At 42.5% G+C, this 22465-nt stretch overlaps 8 protein-coding genes across 15 annotated transcripts; all 8 read left to right on the top strand.

Moving 5' to 3' along the window:
- Window positions 1-272: 272 nt before the first annotated feature.
- On the top strand, window positions 273-2686 carry LOC107042972 (N-acetylneuraminate lyase). Of its 3 annotated transcripts, XM_015264249.1 has the most exons (8): window positions 273-346; window positions 584-642; window positions 719-792; window positions 1182-1327; window positions 1438-1606; window positions 1677-1822; window positions 2043-2214; window positions 2455-2686. In XM_015264249.1, exons 1-8 carry the CDS (start codon window positions 341-343, stop codon window positions 2604-2606), a joined length of 924 nt encoding a protein of 307 aa, XP_015119735.1. In that variant the 5' UTR covers window positions 273-340; the 3' UTR covers window positions 2607-2686. The 3 variants fall into 3 exon arrangements, with proteins under 3 accessions (XP_015119735.1, XP_015119736.1, XP_028982293.1); XM_015264250.1 differs by lacking the exon at window positions 273-346 and having other exon boundaries at window positions 353-642; window positions 1162-1327; XM_029126460.1 differs by lacking the exons at window positions 273-346; window positions 584-642 and having other exon boundaries at window positions 649-792; window positions 1142-1327.
- A 551-nt stretch (window positions 2687-3237) lies between these two features.
- On the top strand, window positions 3238-6532 carry LOC107042971 (N-acetylneuraminate lyase). 4 transcript variants are annotated; one of them, XM_015264244.2, is made up of 8 exons: window positions 3238-3345; window positions 3573-3631; window positions 3710-3783; window positions 4116-4261; window positions 4665-4833; window positions 4925-5070; window positions 5588-5759; window positions 5851-6532. In XM_015264244.2, the coding sequence occupies exons 1-8, from the start codon at window positions 3340-3342 to the stop codon at window positions 6000-6002; spliced, it is 924 nt and encodes a 307-aa protein (XP_015119730.1). In that variant the 5' UTR covers window positions 3238-3339; the 3' UTR covers window positions 6003-6532. The 4 variants fall into 4 exon arrangements, with proteins under 4 accessions (XP_015119730.1, XP_015119731.1, XP_015119732.1 ...); XM_015264245.2 differs by lacking the exon at window positions 3238-3345 and having other exon boundaries at window positions 3620-3631; window positions 4072-4261; XM_015264246.2 differs by lacking the exons at window positions 3238-3345; window positions 3573-3631 and having other exon boundaries at window positions 3741-3783; window positions 4015-4261.
- Window positions 6533-6945: 413 nt separating this feature from the next.
- LOC107042960 lies at window positions 6946-13679 on the top strand. The gene is made up of 6 exons (XM_029126462.1): window positions 6946-8292; window positions 8920-9080; window positions 9430-9678; window positions 9739-10082; window positions 10145-10741; window positions 12032-13679. The coding sequence occupies exons 1-6, from the start codon at window positions 6990-6992 to the stop codon at window positions 13398-13400; spliced, it is 4023 nt and encodes a 1340-aa protein (XP_028982295.1). The 5' UTR covers window positions 6946-6989; the 3' UTR covers window positions 13401-13679.
- LOC107042995 (putative fatty acyl-CoA reductase CG5065) lies at window positions 8657-11343 on the top strand. Its single transcript, XM_015264281.1, has 5 exons — window positions 8657-9080; window positions 9430-9678; window positions 9739-10082; window positions 10145-10741; window positions 10815-11343. The coding sequence occupies exons 1-5, from the start codon at window positions 8880-8882 to the stop codon at window positions 10909-10911; spliced, it is 1488 nt and encodes a 495-aa protein (XP_015119767.1). The 5' UTR covers window positions 8657-8879; the 3' UTR covers window positions 10912-11343.
- Window positions 13680-13756: 77 nt separating the features above from the next.
- On the top strand, window positions 13757-16063 carry LOC107042999 (leucine-rich repeat-containing protein 15). The gene has a single exon (XM_015264287.1). It carries the CDS (start codon window positions 14215-14217, stop codon window positions 15544-15546), a length of 1332 nt encoding a protein of 443 aa, XP_015119773.1. The 5' UTR covers window positions 13757-14214; the 3' UTR covers window positions 15547-16063.
- Window positions 16064-16701: 638 nt separating this feature from the next.
- On the top strand, window positions 16702-18380 carry LOC107042997 (leucine-rich repeat-containing protein 15-like). Its single transcript, XM_015264285.2, has one exon. The coding sequence runs from the start codon at window positions 16988-16990 to the stop codon at window positions 18323-18325; it is 1338 nt and encodes a 445-aa protein (XP_015119771.1). The 5' UTR covers window positions 16702-16987; the 3' UTR covers window positions 18326-18380.
- Window positions 18381-18470: 90 nt separating this feature from the next.
- On the top strand, window positions 18471-20364 carry LOC107042998 (carboxypeptidase N subunit 2-like). Its single transcript, XM_015264286.2, has one exon. The coding sequence runs from the start codon at window positions 18865-18867 to the stop codon at window positions 20197-20199; it is 1335 nt and encodes a 444-aa protein (XP_015119772.1). The 5' UTR covers window positions 18471-18864; the 3' UTR covers window positions 20200-20364.
- A 146-nt stretch (window positions 20365-20510) lies between these two features.
- Window positions 20511-22385, top strand: LOC107042996 (platelet glycoprotein V). 3 transcript variants are annotated; one of them, XM_015264282.2, is made up of 2 exons: window positions 20511-20768; window positions 20865-22385. In XM_015264282.2, exon 2 carries the CDS (start codon window positions 20976-20978, stop codon window positions 22317-22319), a length of 1344 nt encoding a protein of 447 aa, XP_015119768.1. In that variant the 5' UTR covers window positions 20511-20768; window positions 20865-20975; the 3' UTR covers window positions 22320-22385. The 3 variants fall into 3 exon arrangements, with proteins under 3 accessions (XP_015119768.1, XP_015119769.1, XP_015119770.1); XM_015264283.2 differs by having other exon boundaries at window positions 20938-22385; XM_015264284.2 differs by having other exon boundaries at window positions 21122-22385.
- The last annotated feature ends 80 nt before the right edge of the window (window positions 22386-22465 follow it).

Raw genomic sequence — 22465 nt, forward strand, 5'->3', positions numbered from 1 at the left:
TAATAATTAATATAATAATAATCAAAAGTATTATTATTATTTTTTTTTTTTTTTTTTGAATAATTTGGAATGGAAGTATTTTTGTTTAGTGTCGACAAAAAAAAATGTTTACCAACATGCGAATGTTTTGACTTGAGTAAAATTGGAATAATTATCGCTCAGATTGAGTAAAAAACTCCTGTTTTCAATTTTTCGGTGAGATATGGCTGATAAATGACGCTGGATCCCTGATAATATGGTTATCGGTATTTATCAGCTAACAGAAATATAACGACCTCGCAGAATTGGAGAATGTCTCAGTCTTCAAAGAGCTCTTCTGACAGTTGCATTCATTCTTAAAATGGAGGTACTGTATTTTTTTTTAATTTTTTTCTTCCATATGGAAGTTTTTTAATCGATAGATTTTGTGATTCTCTAATTTTTTGTGGAGACAAGTCAGAATGTCATAAATCGTTGAGATGTGATGGTTTCGGAAAATTAAATCTAAGAGATTATTAGTCTCCTCTTATTCCTGACTCTTCTGCTCTGTTGAAACTCAATTACCCAATAAAATTGCCGTAATGAAAATTAATTAACATTGTAGAACTTGTCGTACACCTTCAGAGGCTTTGTTGTGCCGGTATTGACGCCCTTCACCGACGGGTAACGGCAATATTATGTCATTATTAACTTTTGTGGAAAGTAATTAATTCGGTAATTACGTAAATTCGCTGTGCAGATTGGCTTTAAATTTATCGGTGATACCGGGGTACGCGAAGTTCCTGGCTGAGAGGGGTATCAAAGGAGTTTTAGGTGAGGTATTTATTTGATAATTATGTTGGATAACCATCATTATACCCATGGGAATGCAGCAGGGAGGACTAGGAATGTATCGTAGTTTCCTTGAATAAGAAAACCCAAGAATTCCCGTGTAATTGACAAATTGAAAGCAATTTCTCTCGAAACTTTTTTATTCCGAGGGATTATGAATTGAATTTCCTATAATTGCACTTGAATTAAGAAGCGTTTTATTCCCTAGCTAATTAGATAAAAAATCCCATTGGATTTCCACTGAACTTCTATTGAAAATCCGCAGTTTGACTTATTAAATAATTTTTTTTCAATTGGGAAATGACATTTATAAATTATAAAAAAAATTAAGTTCAACTGCAACTAATTCAGGATGAATTAACTATGATAAGTCAACGGCACGAGTGGAGAGGGCATGTCAATGTCAGTCCCAGAGCGCAAGCAAGTGGCTGAGACCTGGGCGAATGCTGCGAAAACGACAAAGCAGCATCTTATGATTCAAGTGGGAGGCGCTCCCCTCCCTGACGTCGTCGAGCTCGTACGTAATGAAATCGAAATAGAATCAAATATTTGGAGAAGCCGGAAGAAAACAAATTAAGGAAATGAAAAATTAAATAATTCTCGGGAATGCCGTTGCACTGCACACAGGCTAAACATGCGGAGCAAATCAAAGCAGACGCCATACTCTGTTTACCGGAGCTGTACTTCAAGCCCACTAATGCGGAGCAGTTAATTAATTACCTGAAAATTGTGGGGGAGGCTGCGCCGGCCACTCCATTACTCTATTACCATATTCCTATGTTTTCCGGTGTGGACAGTGAGTGAAATATTGAAATGTTTTTGAATGTAGAGAATGAGTGAAATTGGAATTTTTCTTGTCTTGACAGTCGACATGGCGAAATTTCTGGGATCAATTGGGAATCGAATCCCCTCGTTCGTTGGGATCAAATTCACGAGCACTAATCTTGCCGAGGGAACTCAGGCTTTACATGCTGATGGAGAAAAATTTGTTGTTTTTTTGGGAAGTGATCAGGTGAAAAATTCTATAATTGAGAAATTACAATATCGAAGGAAATAAAACTATTCATTAAGTAATTAATTAATTGAATCAATTTTTTTTTAATGTCAATCAATTAATTTGTTAATTAGTTAACTAACTAATTAATTAAGTAATTGAATGAATTTATTTACTGAATGAATTCTCTGGCGAAAAAAATGAATTAAAATTTAAATATTTTGATTCTTATGACCAGATTATGTCAGCTGGATGTGCAATGGGACTCGATTCCTTCATCCCGACAAGCGTCAACATATTCCCCGAACGCGCGTTACAAATTCTGACTGCTGCAATGACCGGTGACGGTCTCAAAGCCAGAGAGGCCCAAGAAAAATTGAATAAAGCAGTCATCGCGATATCGAAACATGGTAATCTGTCATTAAAATCCTCAACTGTTCACTTTAAAAGAATTCTTTATAATTATAATTAACGAATTATGATTATAAACAATTCTCAATTATAATTAATTAATTAAATTTGAGTTACCGAAGGAATAATTCCGAAATGCTCGAATTGAGATAATGTTTTAATATTTAATATTGGTTAGAAAACGAATATTCTTCATTCTAGAATAAAATTCTCCCCTCTCTTTATCTCTAATTCCCCAGGTAATTGGGTCGTCACCATGAAGACAGCGATGGCCCTCCTGACGCCAATAAACCCCGGCCCAGTGCGTCCCCCAATCCAGAGGCTCACCCAGGAAGCAGTCGACGCTATGACGAAAGAATTGCAAGCCCTTGGATACTCCGTGAAGAACTAATAAAAACAGCTGGACAGTTCCCTTTTTTTATAAATGAATATAGTAATTGTTGGTAATAAATTAGCAATTTGCAAATTTTACTTCCGAATGCGTTTTCTTTCTTGAAATTCACAAAAAGAATCGTCTGTCCTTCTATCACTCGTTATCACTGAAGCCGTGAGATAATAAACCCCGCGGTTATTCAACAGTTGACCGACACCTGCTGTTCTGTTCTGTTATCGCACAACCACTCCCCCGGTTACGTAAAATTACCTCAATAAACAACATAAATCGGCAAAATTCACGGACCTCTCGCAAATTTTCCGCCTCCAATGTGACGCAGTTAAATCAATAAAACTCTTTATTTTTTATTTTTCTATTCGTTTGAAGAATCTTTTTGTGGCAAAATTGTGAACTCATATTTATCTTCATGAAAATGTTATAATTATATGAAATGAATAATTCATTAATTCCAAATTGATAAATAAAATTGCTTCAGATAATCAGAATGAACCCATTGATTTCATTTTATTAATCGATTCTTCTCAGTCTCCTAAATCCAAATCAATTGCAGAACCAATTACGTGAAGTTTTTTGGTATCTCTGCCGTTGGTGGGGCAATAAGACCTGCTGGAAGCACCGTTATCGCTGTGTCAGTGAGCATTCCGACCTCCCACTGATTACACTTGCCCGTCATCTCTCAATTAAATTCAGTATCTGTACGATTGCGCTGCGAATTACATCTCCGCCGAGGATGTCGGTAAGACGATCACATCATGACTTCTCTCCGCTCATTACGATAAAGAAAACCCATTGTATTTAATTAATTAATACAAACAATTGATTTTTCATTTCATCTTTTTATTCGATAGATGAAAAATATTTCCGTTTCAATCAAAAATCGATGAATTCTCTCTCGAATTTGCACGTCTCTAGCGTTTATTACTCTCATGGTGTTATCGTTGATGCAATGTGATAACGTTACAGAGCCTGTCATACACATTCAGAGGTTTAATTGTACCGGTGCTGGCGCCATTCACCGAACGGTAAAAACACCATTGCATCGTTGATTTCACTTTGGTAGAAACCGAGTAATTCGACTGTTACGTAAAAACTTGATGTAGGTTGACGGTGAATACTCCGATAATACCGATGTACGCGAAGTACCTGGCTGACAGCGGTATCAAAGGAGTCCTCGGTGAGTTGAAAATGCAATAATTCGATAACTAAAACAATTGCAATCACTCGCACTCGACAGTTGAGGAATAATTTCTTCATTTTCACGCAGGAAAAAATTTCTGTTTTTTTTTCTATCAAAAAATTTCGTAGCTTTACTGCGGGTGTTTTTATAAAAAGTGTCCAACGGAAACTTTTTCATAGAAAATGTTCCTGACAATGACGAAATTTCATTTACATTTTCCTCCGAAAGTGCTCGCTGTCTAGCTAATTAAAAAATAAATAACGAGAAAATTGAACATGCAATAAGATGCAGTGATCAAGAGAAAGTTCTGATATTGAATCGTAATCAAGTAAATGGCACCACTGGGGAGGGAATGTCGCTGTCGGTGCCCGAGCGCAAACAGATTGCAGAATCATGGGCGAGTGCTGTCAGGACAACCAAACAACATCTGATGATTCAAGTCGGCGGGGCGCCCCTTCCGGATGTCATTGATTTGGTATATTCATACATTTCGTGCATTGCACTTGGCATTCAATATTTCTCATAGAAATTGACAAACTCACAAAGATACTCATTTCAATAAAAATATTTTGATTTTTTAATTTTTAATTTTTATTTAAAATTTTTTTTTTTCAATTTTTTAATTTTTTTTTGAGCATTTGAAACCGATTTACAAGGTTTATCAGCTATGAATTTAAAAAAAATGTTTTGATTATCTTGAATAAATAATTTGTTCTCTTCGCCGTCTGCACAATAATTTAATTTCTGAAAGATAAAGTCTTTATTCTTGTCATGACACACTTGTTTGCGAATTATTTGAATAAACTCGTTCGTTCAATTCAAATAAACCATTTCACTCCGTGTGTCAGCGTGAATGCAGACGTTGTTAATTTTCTCAGGCCAAACATGCGGAGGAAATCGAAGCGGACTCGATACTCTGCTTGCCAGAACTATATTTCAAACCTGCGAATGTGAATCAGTTGATTAATTACCTCAGAATTGTGGGGGAAGCTGCGCCGAGGACGCCGCTACTCTATTACCATTTCCCGGCGCGGTCCAGTGTCAATCGTAAGGCGAATATTTTTTTATTATTTGTGATAAATGAACTTGTCCACGATTTTGGGAGAATGAGGGATCACCAGGATATTATTATGTTCAGTTCACATGGGGAAACTTTTGGAGACAGTCGGGACCCAAGTTCCGTCTTTCGTTGGAATTAAATTCACCAGTACGAACCTCGAAGAGGGGTCCCACGCCTTGCGCGCTGATAACAGGAGATTTGTCGTCTTCCAAGGGAGTAATGAAGTGAGGACCATTGGAGCGTTGACACTGCTGATTTTTTTTGAGTGAAACCACAGTTAAATTTAAATTTTGAACATTTCGATATTGAAATACATTCGGGATAAATCTGAATTTTTTTTAATGAACCGACAGTGAAATTTCAATTTTTAACATTTTGATAATGAAATACATTCAGGATAAATCGAGAAAAAAATAACAAAAAATTACTGTGATAACACAGTAAAATGGGTTCGTTTTGAAGAATACGAAACAATTCACATGAAAAATTTTCGTTCATACGAAAAAATTCTGTGCTTCAGACATATCAATTAAAAATTCAGGAAAATTGTTTTTCTTCATTCTCAAATTCATTCTGAAAATTGAATATAAATTTTAGTAAATTCCATTGCCATATCAAATTAAAATTGAAATGTCAACATCAATTAACCCCATGAAATTAAATTATACGAAATATGAAAAATTTCCCATCAACACGAACTTTAATTAAATTAACTCCAAATTTTATTCGAATTATTTTTAGATTTTGTCAGCGGGTTGCGCCGTGGGAATGGACTCCTGTATTCCATCGAGCACAAACGTTTTTCCCGAGAATGTTCAGCAGATCATCGCCGCTGGAACGAGGGGCGAGGGTTCAAGAGCGAGAGAGGCACAAGAAAAATTGAACAAGGCCCTCACCGTCATTTCTAAATACGGTATTTTCGAGAATTTCCACGACCTATAGAATAATATTCGTCACTGAGTCTTCAGCAATATTAACAAAAAAAAATTCTCCAATTGATTCAGGCAATTGGTCCGCGGCCCTGAAGTCCGCAATGTCCCTGATGACTCCGATAAACCCGGGCCCCACTCGTCCGCCGAACGCTCGACTCACTCAAGAGGACATCCGCTCAATGCGCCAAGAATTACGAGCGCTCGGTTACTCAGTCAACAAATAAACTAAAAAAATTTGCATTTAGAATTTTCCCTCAAAATCCGAAACTTCAAATGGAATGAGAGTAATATTCAGTACTAGCCTGCTCACCCTACGCGATCCAGCGACTGCAGTCACGTCCGCGGGAACGCACCGCCGTGAATTTAGACTTCAACGTTGCCGAATTTACTCTACACTGCCCGGGCGCGTCTAGCGAGTTTCCGGCAACGTTGCATGACGGGCCACTTCATTTAACACGAGAAAACGCGTCATGGGTTGGGCTGCAGGGAACTAAATTGACGAAAATGAGGCTTGAAGACTTTGATGGAATGAACACTGAAGTCTTGGACCTGAGCGAGAACAATCTCACTGAAATCGTCGCGGATGCGTTCAAGAACGCGACGATTGAGAAGCTTATCCTGCCGACGGATCTTGCAGCGAATGCAAATAAAACTGTCTGGGGGCTGCCTAAATCAGCAATTCTTTATCAAGATCTTGACGATTGTTATTTAACTAATTTGATCATTATAAAATAAAACTATGTTGCAAAGATTACGTTTATTTACTCACTCGTGTACCTGAGATAGCCCCGCATTACAAATTTGTCATGATGGAAATTACAGTGTATTGTTTCCTTGTTGTGTCTCTCCAGGAAAATACGATAAATGTTTTCCTCGTGACAATCCGAGAATCGAGTTCTCATTTTTATCGTAATGAATTATGTAAGGGGCATCAAGCACCGCATATTAATAACTGTGATTCATGAGTGGTGGACAGCTACAATTGAGTCATCAAATACCGCTGATTTCAATACTTTTAGGCTCTCGTCGAGATTTCCTGCGGCAAACAACAGGAAAAAATTTTCCGCGACTGAACTTTCTGCCTTTTAAAATCAACTCCTACTCCCCTAGACGTCATATTGAGGAAAACTCTGGTCGATAAATAGTAGCATTCGGCAGACTCCTCGACAGTTCCGCTTTCTCTCCAATCGAGAGCAGTTGTAGTTCGAAAAATGAAGACCATCATTGGAATCTGTCTCGTTTCGCTAGTGCTGTCAGCCCTCGCTGACAGGAAGAACTGTAGACTTAACAAACGTGATATCGTAGTCTGCGAAGATTCCGGCGTTGTCACTCGAGTCGTTCACCCCGCCGAGCACCACAACCTCGTCCTGGATTTGGAGGGCGACACAACCCTCGGGGCGGACGCCTTCAAGAACGTCAACAACTGGCAGCTCAAGCTGACTTTTCCGGAGGAAGGTTCGCCGCATCTTCTGTCGCTGCAGCCGGGGTCCTTCCGCGGTGTCGGGTACACAACTAATCTCTACATTCGACACGCGAATATCTCTTATACTGGTAATCCGTGGGCTGAGCTTGGAGACCTGGAGATTTTCAGGTGTGAGAGCTGCGGATTCAGGGAAGTGCCAACGGAAATGCTAGCGGCTTTTCCACATCTGGAGGAGCTAGTTCTGGACAACAACCTGATCGACACAATTCCTCCAAATGCATTCAAATCTTTGAAGAATTTGACTATTCTGAACTTGCTCAGGGATGGAGCCATCAGTCTGGGGCCTGATTCCTTCAATGGGCTAGACAAATTGGAAGAGTTGACCATTTCGGCGGATTCTTTGACGTCCGCTCCCGGCGTCCTGGAGGGATTGAAGAAATTGGACACCCTCAATTTAGTTGGGGATCTCCGGAATGACACGAGTCTGTCCGATATATTGCGAGCTGTACCAACGCTCAAGGACTTTCAGCTGAAGCACAGTAACTTGGTTTCCCTGCAACCCGGAACATTCAATAATAATCGTCTGCGCAGCCTTTCTTTCCTCAACGACAGGCTGAGTAAAATCCCTAAGAACGTGTTCAACGATCTGAAGTCTTTGAAGGAGCTCACGTTCATCAGCAATCACATTTCGGCGGTGGAGCCCGGCGCATTCTCCGGTCTGAACCTTTCAAAACTCGTCCTGACATTCGACTCAACCCTAGATGTCATCGAAAGTGAAACCTTCTCCGGCCTGACTGTTGATTATCTGAAGCTCTCGTACAATAAAATTGCGCAACTGAAGCCGAAAGCCTTCAATGGTTTGACGGCGAGACGGGTGGTCACTTTGGCGGGGAATGAGCTGACGAAAATTGGTCCTGAAGATTTCTTTGGACTCAGCACTATAATCTTGGATGTGAGCAACAACAATATAACGGAAATAGCGTCTGGGGCATTCAAGAATACGAAAGTTGAAAGTCTGTGGCTGAAGAGTGATCTTGCGGCGAAGCCTAATAGGGCTGACTGGGGACTTCCGGAGTCTGTGAAGATTGAGTAATATCGAGGGATTGATATCTGTATCTAGAAAAAAAATATATAAATGAAGAGGAAAAAATAGACGGGAAATTAATCATCAGCTCATAAATTCACCAATAAAATTATAAATTATTCTCATAGTTTCTCAAATAAAAACGAATGTCCTATTGACCCAAATAAATAATTATTTAGTTGGAAAAAAATAATTGATTAGACGGCGACAGAATTCTGATGGAGAATTTATTTAGAAAGAATGAATTATTTTATTTTGTATAATTTAATCATTTTTATTCAAATATATACATAATTTTATAAATTTGCAGCGAAAATATTATTTGAATGAGAGGAAAAATTCCAAATAAAGACTTTTATGCGTCTCAAATGCGTAGTTTTTCTGAGTATACAACCGCAAACTGAAATTTGCGTGCAGAAGACATTACTTTTGCCCGGACAATTATCGATAACGCTATCCTCGTGCGACAACACCCCACTATTCCATGTCACATTTACAAGCGGCCGTTTATTCATCACTTCTTTGTAGTCCGGGTAACACTACTCTTTCTTTTAATATGTAACGACCCAAAGTAACGAAACTATTCATAAAAAAATGAGCGTAGAAAAATTATCTGTGATTGATTTTTACGAAGGCAAATCGATATTCATCACCGGTGGTACTGGGGGCATAGGTAAGCTCCTGCTGGAGAAACTACTGAGATGTTGTCCGAAAGTTGGATGCATTTATCTGCTTGTTCGAGCCAAAACGGGAAAGATGACGACTGAACGGTTATCAAATCTACTTGATTCACCGGTAATTGAATTTTTTGTGTAATAAAATCTCAGAAAAGAAAAAGTTTTCATCAAATTTATGCTCTGGTTCATCTCCATTGCTGTTAATTCTCCGGAATTATCAAGGAATATTGGAGAAAAATGAAAACAAAATTTATCTAATTGTCACTCTGCCACATTTCGCTAATTATTTCAGCCTCTATCATCAAATTCTATTAGGATTACTGTAGCCAGTGTCCAGTATCGCCAATAATTGTTGATAGATGTCCAAAAATCGTTGACAAGTCCCCGAAAATCAGAATTTTTTAAGGAGGCTTCTCAACTATTAACACAATTCATTAAATCTTTGGACATCATAAATTCCGAAACAGGTGTTCGATCGGCTTCGCCGCAGCGGTCCGAATGTCTTCTCAAAAGTCAGGATTGTGGAAGGAGACTTGACCCTCGCCGATTTGGGCCTCTCCGAAGTGGACAAAAAAATTTTGACATCAAACATTTCTATCGTGTTTCATTGTGCCGCTAATGTTCGATTTGACATGCCCCTGGAGGAAGCAGTAGACAGTAATGTTTTCGGGACTCGACGGCTTCTCAAACTCTGCCAGGAGATGACCGAAATCGAGGTAAGTCATAGATAAATCATGACATTCTGCCAAAGTAGAAATTTATTATTCATCTTATAGGCATTTATACATGTCTCAACGCTCTTCTCGACATGCCACAACAAAATAATCGAGGAATGCATTCCCTCCATCCCGGCCATCAGCGGAGTAATAGACTTCACCAAGAGCGATGATGATCTCCTGAAGGCGATACCTCCGGAGCTAGTGAGGAAGTGGCCGAATACCTACACTTTTTCAAAAGCCCTGACAGAGATAATGCTGAAGGATCTGCGAGGTAGACTACCTGTGAGTATCGTTCGGCCGTCGGTCGTGCTGTCCTCCTGGAAGGAGCCGATGCCCGGGTGGATCGACAGTTTCTACGGCCCCACCTGGATGATTGTTAACGAAGCGTTAGGCATTTTGAGGTACGTGTCCCGATAAATGATTTTAAAGATGAATCATTCTCAAATGAGAAGAGATCTTGCAGAACTGCCGTGCTTGACATCGATAGAACAGCTCATGGCATTCCGTCGGACATGGTTATCAACCTGCTGCTCTGTGTGGCGCCTAAAACTAAGGACGAAGGACTGGAGAAGATCGGGGTCTACAATTTATGCTCGGGCGGACGAAACCGTATGGATGTGAAGCTGCTGTTCCAGGAAACTCGGAAAACTTTCAGCACGTATCCACTGATGGCAGCGATCCGATACCCAAATCTCACGCTCAGGAAGTCACGAATCACTCACGCGATCGCATCTGCTGTGCAGCATCGTCTCACTGCCTACGTCTTCGACCTCATCGCCTTGTGTACTTTCAGAAAACCCAGGATGTCCCGCATTCATGACTCGTTATCCCGAATTGCTAAGTACACGTCATTTTTCGGCATCAACGATTGGACGGTCTTCGATCATAATGTGGAGGGACTTGATGCGGAGCTGAGTGAAAGGGAGCGGGAGATTTTCTACTTTGACGTGGGGAAATTTAGCTGGGAGTCCTTCCTCAGGGATTATGCACTGGGGATAAGGAAACATCTGATGAAGGAGGACCTCGATAATTTGGGGGACGCGGTCGCAAGGATGAAGAAGTATTTTCTTGATGGTTGTGGTGGTAGGGGAATAAATCTGTCCCGGGGACTGATACTATTCTTCTGTTCACAGATTTTACTGGATCGAGAAGGTCCTCCAATCGGTCGTTTCCGTCGCTTCGCTTTTTACGATTTACGTTTTGATCAAGCGCAGACGTAGGCGAGGGTAAACCTTCGAGCAAATGTTTAGGAATATCTATTCTCAAGTATTCTATTCTGAAGTTCATGTTTACCCAAAAGATCGGTGATGAAAGAATTCAATTGTGTTCATCATTTTCATAATTTTTCTTATTATCGTTATCATGGAGGAGATTTTTCTCATTTAAGTCACGTTATAACTTCAGGTCGCAAGGATGAAGAAGTATTTTCTTGATTGTTGTGGTGGTAGGGGAATAAATCTGTCCAGGGGACTGATACTATTCTTCTGTGCACAGATTTTATTGGATCGAGAAGGTCCTGCAATCGGTCGTTTCCGTCGCTTCGCTTTTTACGATTTACGTTTTGATCAAGCGCAGACGTAGGCGAGGGTAAACCTTCGAGCAAATGTTTAGGAATATCTATTCTCAAGTATTCTATTCTAAAGTTCATGTTTACCAAAAAGATCGGTGATGAAAGAATTCATTTGTGTTCATCATTTTCATAATTTTTCTTATTATCGTTATCATGGAGATTTTTCTCATTTAAGTCACGTTACGACTTCATTTCTCGAAAGCTGTGTCACACAAATATCGAAATAATATAGAATATATCTCCTGACGGTCTATCATCTCATTTTGTCTATTCTCACGCCCGAGCGCACCGTGAGAATAGATTACGTCGTCCAGTGGGAGCTCCACAAATCTGATCACCGAAACAGAATAAAATCTTACATTCCGTTTCTAAAATAAGAATGCAATAATTCAAATTCTTAATCGAATAAATTTCCATCATTAATTTAGTGCATTTCATCATCCGTGACGACTTATGCAACTCGCTCTTGTTTTTCATCACACATTCAGCGATGATATCTTTGTCTGAACTGAAATAATTTCCCATATAATAAAAATCGATTCGCAACCATATTCTCCTATAATTTCCACGCGAATGACAGAAAACTCATTATCTGAACCGATTACTGCTGAAAAAACTCGAAGCCCGATTACACAAAGCGCGAGCGGGGTCACGACAAGACCCCGGATAATGAAAAAACCGACATAAATATTAAATCATCAGCAGATGTCAATGTGCGAAAAAAATCCGACGCCTTGAAATACCGCAGCTGCCGAAGATTTCCATCGATTTCTAACAATCGTTTGCCCCGAGTGGTTGTTCATACCATTGTCGACGGAGGAGTCTCGCCACCATGAAGAGAGCGCTTGGCCTTTGTTTCCTCTTCATACTGTCCGTGTACGGAGACAAAGTCTGCAGCGACGACGAGCCGGGCTTCAAAATCTGCCAGGATGCCGGAGTGCTCACATCTGTCACCAAAACCGGAGACAACAAAGAGCTTTCTTTGCTACTAACCAGCGATTTGACTATCGGCCCTCAAGCACTGAAAGATTTGGACATCGAAGAGCTCAACCTGAGGTTTCACACGGAGGACAAGTTCAACGCGTCAACTTTCCACACTCTGAACGTGGGACCGGAGTCATTCACGGGCTTGACCAACCTCAAGACCCTCCTCGTGGAAGCTGCGAACATTAACGTGGAGGGAAATCCGCTGGCCCCTCTCCAAAAACTGCAACAGTTGTCACTGGAGACCTGTGACATAGACGAAGTGCCGACCGAAATGCTGGCGTCACTGCCAAATCTGGAAGAGCTGTCTCTCGGAGAGAACCGCATAAAGACTCTCAAACCGAACGCCTTCACCGGCTTGAAGAAATTGAAGAGCTTGGACTTGAGCAGGAACAGAATGACTACCCTAGAGCCCGGCTGCTTCAACGGCCTCGACGAACTGATCGCCCTGGATCTTTCCCTGAACGACTTCACCGCCGTACCCACGGCTTTCAGCGGACTGAAGAAGCTGAAGCGACTCCAACTGAATCACTGCTTCCCACTTCGCGACATGGAGCCCCACGCGCTCAAGGACATGCCGGGCCTCAGCATTCTTGAACTCAAGTTCAATGAGCTCAAGAGCTTGCAGCCTGGCATGTTCGACGAAGCTCCAGACCTGATGGTCCTGAACTTGGACGGCAACAATATTGACACAATCCCGAAGGACGTCTTCAATAAGCTGACATGGCTGCAAGAACTGACGCTCGGTAGCAACGATATCACAGCCATTGAACCCGGCGCGTTCTCCGGACTGAATCTCCGAATCCTCGAGCTCGCCTACAACAAAAACACGAAAACCATCGAACCGGGAGTCTTCAACGATTTGAAGACCGCACATTTGAATCTCGTGAACTGTGGTATCTCTGAAATTAAACCGCGAGCACTGAGTGGCTTAACCACGATATTCCTCGATCTGAGTGGCAATCAATTGGAGAAGATCGGGACTGAGGACCTGTCTGGGCTGTCCACGAGGTTCTTGGATTTGAAGGATAATAAAATTACTGAAATCGTGCCTGATGCTATGAAGAACACCGACGTTACAAATATCGATCTGAGCGGCAATCCTGTGGAGATTAAGGATAAGGGGGCATTAGGTTTGCCGGACTCCGTGGAAATTCAGAAATAATTTTTTCAAGCTATCCAATTGTAGGAGATCATTAATTCCAAAATGTGAATTAGGATTTTTCACCTGCTTTTCCCTATCCCACAGCAATTCCCACTTCGAACCTTATGTTTTCACCCAACCATTAACCTTAAAGGTTCATGTGAGTAAAAGCCCGAGGGCTGAAACCATGTGAACTAGCCGCAAGTTAGCAGTGTACTCTGCTGCCTTGTTGTATCATTGACGTCAATAAAAATCTGTAAAAGCTGAAGTTAATTCCAAAATATATCAAGATGCATTTTACATCTGTAGTTATTGATTCATCTGATGGTCACTCTCACATTACGAAATCCGCCGACGTAAACAAGTTCAAGGAGGAGATCCCGCGGAGTCCAATGTCATTAAAAATCTTATCAAAACCTAGCATACATCGTTTCCTCCGCAATTTCCTTCGATTCGTCCGCAGTCTCGGTTAAAGAGTAGACGCGCGTCGTCGAAGCGCAAGCATCCAGCAATGAAAACAATCGGAATAAGTCTGCTTGTCCTCGTGTCGTCAGTACTCGGAGAGGATGAAGACTGCAGGACAGTTGACTTGAGTTTCGAATTATGTCAGAAGTCAGGCGCATTCCTACAGTATATTCATATCGCAGATGCGATTAGCGTAAACAAGGTCGAGGAGAAGTCTCCGAGAAGTCAGATGTCCACCCCCGCGCCAATGTCACCCGAAAATCTTCTCATCGAAGCGCACATATGCTAATTCCACAGTCGTTGTCTTTCAGTTGATCGCGGTCTGCAGTCGAGAGCAGACGCGTGCTATCGGCGATCAATCTTCATCGCAATGAAGGTAATCATCGGAATAAGTTTGATTTCACTCGCATCGTTGGTCCTCGGGGACGAAACCTGCAGAGACGTTGATGCGGGATGGAAAGTATGTGAGGAATCCCAGACGATCAATCGCATCGCGGAGGAGAACGCGCTTTTCCAGAGTGTTCTCACCCTCGACTTGACGAAGGACACCACAATCGGTGAAAACTCCTTCAGTACTCCGAAACTTGAGTTACTTTACCTGCAGTTCCCCTACTTAAGCAAACAGAACATATCTGCCGCTCGGTCGCTGTCATTGCGGCCGAATTCGTTCGCTGGTCTGGCCAAGTTGGAACATCTGAATATCGAAAATACCTACCTCAACTTCACTCGCGGCACTACATTCGCTCCGCTTGGAGCACTGAAAGGTTTAGAACTCAAAAGGTGTAGATTATCTGAAGTGCCTACTAAATTGCTGGAGTCCATGCCTGTACTTGAGGAATTGACGCTGGAAGACAACGAAATAACTGCGCTTTATCCAAATGACTTTGCACCGCTGAAACATCTGAAAGAGTTGGACCTGAGCTCCAATGAAATTGTCGCCATTGCGCCGGGTTCGTTCGATGGACTCAGTACACTGAGAGTACTGGATGTGTCTGACAATGCTCTCCCAGCGTCGCCAGAACTCTTCAAGGGATTGAGGCTGTTGAAGGAACTCCGTCTATCAAAATGCTTTGATCACAATGGGTTTCAAACAAATGTATTTCAAGAAGTTCCGTATCTTGAGAAACTGCAAGTGGGTTTCAATAATATAACGACTCTGACCCCCGGCATGTTCGACGCTGTCTTGTCACTCCGAGAGCTGTCATTGTACGGTAATAAAATTCGCGAGGTACCGAAGCGTGTGTTCGAACGACTGAGGTCTCTCAAAGAAATTTCTCTCGCTGACAATGAAATCGAGACGATAACACCGGGTGCTTTCGGTTTCCTGGATCTCGATGACTTGATACTTTCTCTCAATCGCCGGCTGACAACCATTTCGACTGAGACGTTCAGGGGTCTCACTGTTCGCCGCTTGTCTCTGGCCAAATGCAATATTGCGACGATTGAACCGAGAGCTTTCAATGTCACGCGTGTGACACGGTCCCTGGATTTAACTGAGAATGTTTTAACCGAAGTCGGGGCTGAGGATTTTGCTGGACTCTGGACCAAGGACCTGGATCTCAGCCAGAACCGCATCGGAACCATCGCTCCGAACGCTTTCAAGGACACTGTGATGAAACGATTTGGTTTTTACGGGAACGCGATTAAGCGTGCGAACAGAGATCAGTGGGGTATCAAAGAATCGGTTGAGATTATGATGTAAATGCTGGGTGATTGCCTGGGGCAGTTGCAGAATTACTCTGTAGAAAGCTTGTTATTTACTGTAAATATATTCATCATTTTTACTAGACATTAACTCCCTTCATTAAAAAATAGTTTAAACTCTTTCTTCTATGAATGTATTTTGATGTAAATTGTTTTTTAATATAAAATACAATGTTACAAATTTCTGTGTCAAATTCCTGAAATTGTTATCGTGTTCAAGTTCCACTGAAATTTCAGGAAATCTTGCCATTGAAAAATCAAATATTCCGTTGATTTTCTGTTCAAATGATCTGGAAATCAATAAAATTCTTTTTCAGTTCAATTATTCTGTGAAAATCCATAGAAATGAGGGAAATCCATATCATTTTGATATTCGAATCTCATGAATTTCCGTGAATTCTACTTAAACCTTAAACTTTCATAAACATTTTTTCCTTCAATCCGATTCAACCTCACTCCCACAAGATTTACCACAATATCTCCCATGAAATTAAAAAAAAATTGAAATAGCTGCATAAATCCGTCTGATTATTCCGCAATATATTATCTGAGGCCTTCGAGTATCGCTGGGATCACCGCCAGATCAAGATCGAACCGTGAATCGAAATCAGTAGCGAAGCGATAAACCGGATTAAGTCGATTTTGACTTTTCGCCATTTTTTGACAAATATCTCGGAATCTAAGAGAGATAGGAAAATTTTGCTCATTACCTTTTTTATAACCCTCAGTTGGCTCTACAAAAAAGGTCATGACAAAAATTTTTCTATCTCTTTTAGATTCCCAGATATTCGTTAAAAACTGGCCAATAGTCCAAATCGACTTAACCCGGTTTACCGCTTCGCTACTGAAATGAAGCGTCGATATCAGCGATCACTCGCTCTATTAAATACAACGCTATAGTTTAACTTCCGCGTGGGGTACCAAAAGGGCCCGTCCGTTAGGGGTTAATATTTGAACAATATCAGTAGCGAAGGTGTAAAACGGTTCAACTCGACTCATCTCCCAGTTGAGTTTTTGAAGAATATTTCGGAATCTAAGGGAGATAGCGAAATTTTCGTAATAACATTTATTGTAGCTCTCAATCTGCTCTACAAAAAAGGTCATAACAAAACTTTTGCTATCTCCCTTAGATTTCGAGATATTCATTGAAAACCGGTCAATAGTAAAAATCGCCTTGTACCGTTCTACCACTTCGCTGCTGATACACAACTCAATTATTTTAATCGCGCTGATTACTGCACAATATGTCGTTGCCCAGAGCGTCGATAGGCTCACCCCCACAAAATTGATAACTGCAAGACTGTAACAGAATCGGAGTCACGAAAGGTCAATGCCACTGATTACCGACTCTATTAAATTCCACAATCTACTACAGCTCTCCTCAGTGTATCACCAGAATCGACAGTCGTAGACAGTGTTGTGCAATTAATTTCACAGCTATGAAGATAATTATTGGAGCCATCCTCACCTCCCTCGTCTCCTCAGCCCTTGGCCAGGACGAGGTTTGTAAATCGCACAAGGGTTTGAATATTTGCGAGAAATCCACCACCACAATCACGAGCGTTAAGGTAGAAGAGCGTTCAGCCCTCCACGACGGCATTTTGGAGCTGTCATTCGACGGCGACACGACTATTGGCCCGAAAGCCTTCAGCGTTCTGGAGCTCCGAGGATTTCTCCTAATGATGCCCTACAGCAACGAGCGCATCCTGTCTGCTCTTCCTACCCTGACGCTGCACCCGGACACATTCGTCGGCTCATCAAATATATCCAGAATCTTCGTTCTCCGAGCAAACGTCAATTTGATCGGAGAGTCGTTCACTTCCATGACGCAACTGCAGTACTTGCGATTTATGTATTGCGGCTTCACTGAAGTGCCCACTAGAATGCTGGAGTCCACCCCAAATCTCGACGAACTGTCGTTCGAAAATAATTATATTCGGGCTGTTCGTCCGCACGCTTTCGCGCCCTTGAAACGCCTCAGGGAGCTGCATCTGGAGGGGAATGGCATCGTCAGTCTGGAGCTGGGGTGTTTCGATGGTCTCGACCAGTTGAGAGTACTGAACCTAGCCGACAACCACTTCACCGCGACACCCGGCATTTTCAACGGCTTGAACAAGGTCTTCCGTCTTGATATAGAGAACGCATTCGACGAGAATGGATTCAACATTGATATTCTTCGAGATCTGCCGGCCCTTGGGAGCATGCGAATGGGGCACAATAACGTGACGTCTTTGGAGCCCGACATGTTCGCGATTGTTCCGGAGTTGGAGAACCTGTCGCTGTACGGGAATCACATAACTAGCGTCCCGAAAGGGGTGTTCGACCGGCTCAAGTCGCTCTATTTGCTCCACTTGGCCGCTAATGACGTGGGGTCTATCGAACCCGGGGCGTTCTCTGGATTAAATATGACGGTTCTGTATCTCTTGGATAATAGGGTGGATAAAACTATCGAGACCGGCACGTTCAGCGGCCTGTCTGTGCATGAGTTAAATCTCGAGTGCAGTAATGTTACGGAACTGAAGCCCAGGGCTTTCGACGGTCTCTCCGCGCAGGAGGTGAATCTGAGCCACAATAAATTAACGCAAGTTGGAGCTGATGACTTTAGTGGACTTGATACTGAGGAACTGAAATTACGGGATAATGGCATTTCTTCTATTGCACCGAATGCCTTCAAGAATACGAAGGTGAAGAAACTAGATCTCTCGGAAAATCCAATTCGGGAGGCTGATAAAGACAAGTGGGGTCTCCCTGCGTCAACAGAAGTATTGATGTACTGATGATCAAATAATCTAGTGTAATGAAGACGAATAAATTTCACTGCGTTTTTAGTCATTTTTACTGCATTTTCCTTTCTGTTCTCTTTAATTTTCTTCTCCACACAGATTAACAGTAGCAGCAATATGTTTTAAATTATGTAATAAAAATTTCTGAACTACAATTCTGGATAAATTATTCACACGAATCATTATGTACGTCGAGGTAAACACCGATGACTGCGAGAGCATCATTCCATTGCTCTTCATTAAATTGTTTCAACTTTACAAAAAAAATTGTCAAAAATATTTTTTTTCTCAGTATAATCATAAATTGATGATCAAGTGAAATAGCATGATCGATCTCATTACGACGATTCCATTTCGCAACGAAATAAATTATGCAACTGCGTTACTAACTGAATTACGATAAAATCTCGTTAATGTTAATCCCGCTGACCTCTAGTCCCCACTATGATCTAGCAATCGCTAGCATCTCAGAATTCCGCTCAGTCTGCCACTGAAAGTGCCGTCGAGAATACCCATCAGCGGAGAATCCAAGCATGAAGATATTCCTTGTCCTCATCAGTCTCGCGGTCTCTGCAGCACCTGCACAGGGGCAAGAGGAAGTCTGCAGCGACGAAGATTGGGATTTCAGAATGTGTAAGAAGTCCAACGCGCTGACGCGGGTCACCCACGACGCCAGCATATTCTCCGGAAAAAGTTTCTACAAGACCCTCAGTGGCATCACTGCCATCAACGAGGATGCCTTCGACACCCTGGACCTCGAGCGGCTCGTGCTGACGTTCAGCGAGCGCGACGGCGACGAGACTCCGCCGCCCGCGGTGTCGATAAAACCGAATACCCTCGTGGGTCTGGCGAACTTGCGGGAGCTGAGCATCGGAGGGGGACGAATCGACTCCAACGGAGGCATTCTGGCGCTTCCCAGATCGTTAGTGAGCTTGAAATTCCGGACATGTGGATTCACGGAGGTGCCAACAGAGACGCTGTCAGCTGTCCCGAACCTCGAGGAGCTGTCGCTCGAAGGGAATGACATCCGCAGCGTGAAGCCGGACGCCTTCGCTGGCCTGACGAGCCTAAAGACCCTCGACTTGAGCAGAAATCGCGTCAAGAAACTTCACGACGGGTGTTTCAACCAACTCGGTAACCTAGAATCGCTGAACTTAGTTCAGAATATGATTGCGCCGGCGCCCGGACTCCTCAGAGGACTCAATAAATTGAAGAAACTTTATATGAGTGACGCCTTCAATCTCGCGGGGTTTCAGCCGTATTTACTGGAAGATGTGCCGGCTCTCAAGGTCTTGTACTTGGGCTTCAATCGGATGTCGTCCCTGCAGGCCGGGATGTTCGACGCCCTCCACGGGCTGGAGGACCTGTCCCTGTACGGAAATCTACTGCAGCACGTCCCGAGAGGGGTTTTCGACACGCTCGGATCGCTGAACGAACTTTCTCTGGCTGACAACCGGATCGAAACCATCGAACCAGGAGCTTTCTCCGGGCTGAACCTCACTCGTCTCGTCCTGTCCCTCAATAACATTAAGACCATTGAGACCGGGACTTTCAGCAATCTCAACGTCAGCAACCGTTTGGTGCTCAGGAAGAATTTGATTTCGGATGTGAAACCGCGAGCTTTTAGGAAGTTGACGACGCGTCAGTTGGATTTAACGGAGAATAAATTGACCAAAGTCGATGCTGATGACTTCGCGGGACTCACCGCCAGAGAACTGGACTTGAGCTCAAACCGAATTACGGCAGTCGCGCCGGACGCCTTCATCTACGCCAGAATCGATGTGCTTGGGCTGTTTTTGAATCCTATCGCGGGGGTTGATAAAAACGGGTGGGGGCTGCAGGAGTCTGTGGAAATACTGTGGCGTTGAATTATCGTTTTAAATTAGATGAATTCCAAGCGATGAAGTTGTTCTTAACATATCCCCTCCTCGGAAAATCCTTCACGGAAAAAAATACACTTGAATTGACTATATTTTTTCCGTGATTAAAAACTACTGAAAAGATCAACAAATAAAAATAAAACAACTCAAAACAATAATTTCCGTCAAGTGACATTGAATTATTATCATATAATAAAAACAAATTGTTACAGAGATGTTGTGTTACTCGAAGATAATTCCCCGATCTCCCTCTTTTTTTCGTGATGTGATATGTCATTTCAAAAAATAGTAGACGATCTCAACGTTTATGAATGAATCAGCCGGAGTGTTGAAGATGAATGAGTGAATCGGCCATGAGTCAACCAGACGATAATTCAATGGCAACATTTGCTGCGGATAACCTCGAGGTCAAGGGTTTATCAATCTTGCTGAAGAATAATTCGCGTTTCTTGCGTAAGCGAACTGGGATGAATTTCTCAGTTTCGTGCAGCAATTCTGAGCACACGCATGCCAAAAAAAGGATCTATTGAGCAGCCGCTACCGAGTCATCTACGCAGGTAAGAGATGCAGGAGAACTGATAATTCCCTATTTACAATTATTTAATTCATCTTCCCTCGGAAATTTAGATTATCAATTATTTCACTATTTTTAGATTTCAATCGGAGAATCCACTGATTGATGGCTATCCCTGATTGCCTCAGCTTCTCTTCCTTGTTCATTTACAGACTACATTGCGACAATTCCCGAGCAAGAAACTGTGACGATGAAGTCCGTCATAGGAATTCATCTCACAATCCTAGTATTATCAGTCAGCGGGAGCCTTCCCTCCTCCCTAAACACCTCGGACCATGAAATATACATCGAAGGCAGCACAATAAAAAAAATAATAAAAATCGGCCCTTCCGACAGGCTCAGCATGTCGCTCAGAACTATGCGCATAGCAATCTCCCCTCGCGCATTTCAAAACTCAGGAGTTAAAACTCTCCACTTGAATTTTGATACTCCAGCCGATCTGGCCAGTAAAACCGCGCAAATCGCGCTGCAACCGGAGTCTCTCCTCGGTTTGGATCTAGACAGTCTTTCCCTCACCCGCGTCGACCTCACCTTGAGCGCGGACGCTCTGACTCCGCTCGGATCGCTCGGCCATCTCAGCTTGATCTCCTGCGACGTCGTCGAAGTGCCCACGGCACTGCTGATGTCCTTTCCTAAGCTAGGGTCGCTGATACTGTCCCGTAATAACATCTCCGTCGTCCATCATAACGCCTTCGAGCCCCTCAAACGACTGTGGTATCTGGACTTGGCCTCCAATAACATCAGCGCCTTCGAGCCGGGGTGCTTCAATGGACTCGAAGAACTCGAAAGATTGGATCTGAGCAACAACTCCTTCGCGTTCATGCCCGCCGTCTTCGATCGACTCCCCAAACTGATGGAGCTTCACATCCGCGAGTGCCCGTATCTCCGGAAAATCGATATCAACGCCTTTCGAAAAACGCCGACTCTAACTTCGCTCACAATATCGCGCACTGGAGTCCACACTCTACAGACCGGAGTGTTCGATAGTCTGGCGCGTTTGGGGTGGCTCCACTTGGGAGGGAACCGCATTGGTCATGTCCCGAAAAATTTATTCAACAAACTCGAGTCGCTTGACTACCTCTTCCTGGATAACAACGAAATTGTGGGGATGGACTCACGCGCGTTCGCGGGGCTCAACCTCCGATATCTCGGGCTCTCGCATCAGAGCCCAACGGCCGGGGAGCTCTTTCGCCCCCGGAGACTGGTGATTGGAAACGGAACTTTCAGCGATTTGATTGCCGATATCGTCTATATGGTGGGCACTTCGAGTCCTGATATCAGACCGGGGGCTTTCGAGGGCCTGTCCGCTGGATTATTGGATTTACGGTGTCTTGGGATAGGGAGAATTGACGCCGAAATGTTTTCGGGAGTCAGGGCGAGGAAGCTCGATTTGAGGATGAATAGCATTTCTGAAATTGACAGCAATGCATTCAAACGTGTCATTGGCGAGGAAGTTGATCTCTTGGGCAATCCCATTAAAATTACGGACAAGGAAAATTGGGATATTTCGGAATCGTTGTTCATCAACATTTAAAGAAACTATCAAAATTATACATTTTTTTATGTTTTTCAAAATGTTATAATGTAATGAAATATAATATAATGCAATGTAATGTAATATAATATAATATAATAAATATATTATGAACTTGTTAACAATATAATTTGTTTTTTTTTTAT

The sequence above is a fragment of the Diachasma alloeum genome, unplaced genomic scaffold, assembly GCF_001412515.2.
Source record: "Diachasma alloeum isolate Michigan unplaced genomic scaffold, Dall2.0 Dall_scaffold_00540, whole genome shotgun sequence".
Classification (NCBI taxonomy): domain Eukaryota; kingdom Metazoa; phylum Arthropoda; class Insecta; order Hymenoptera; family Braconidae; genus Diachasma; species Diachasma alloeum.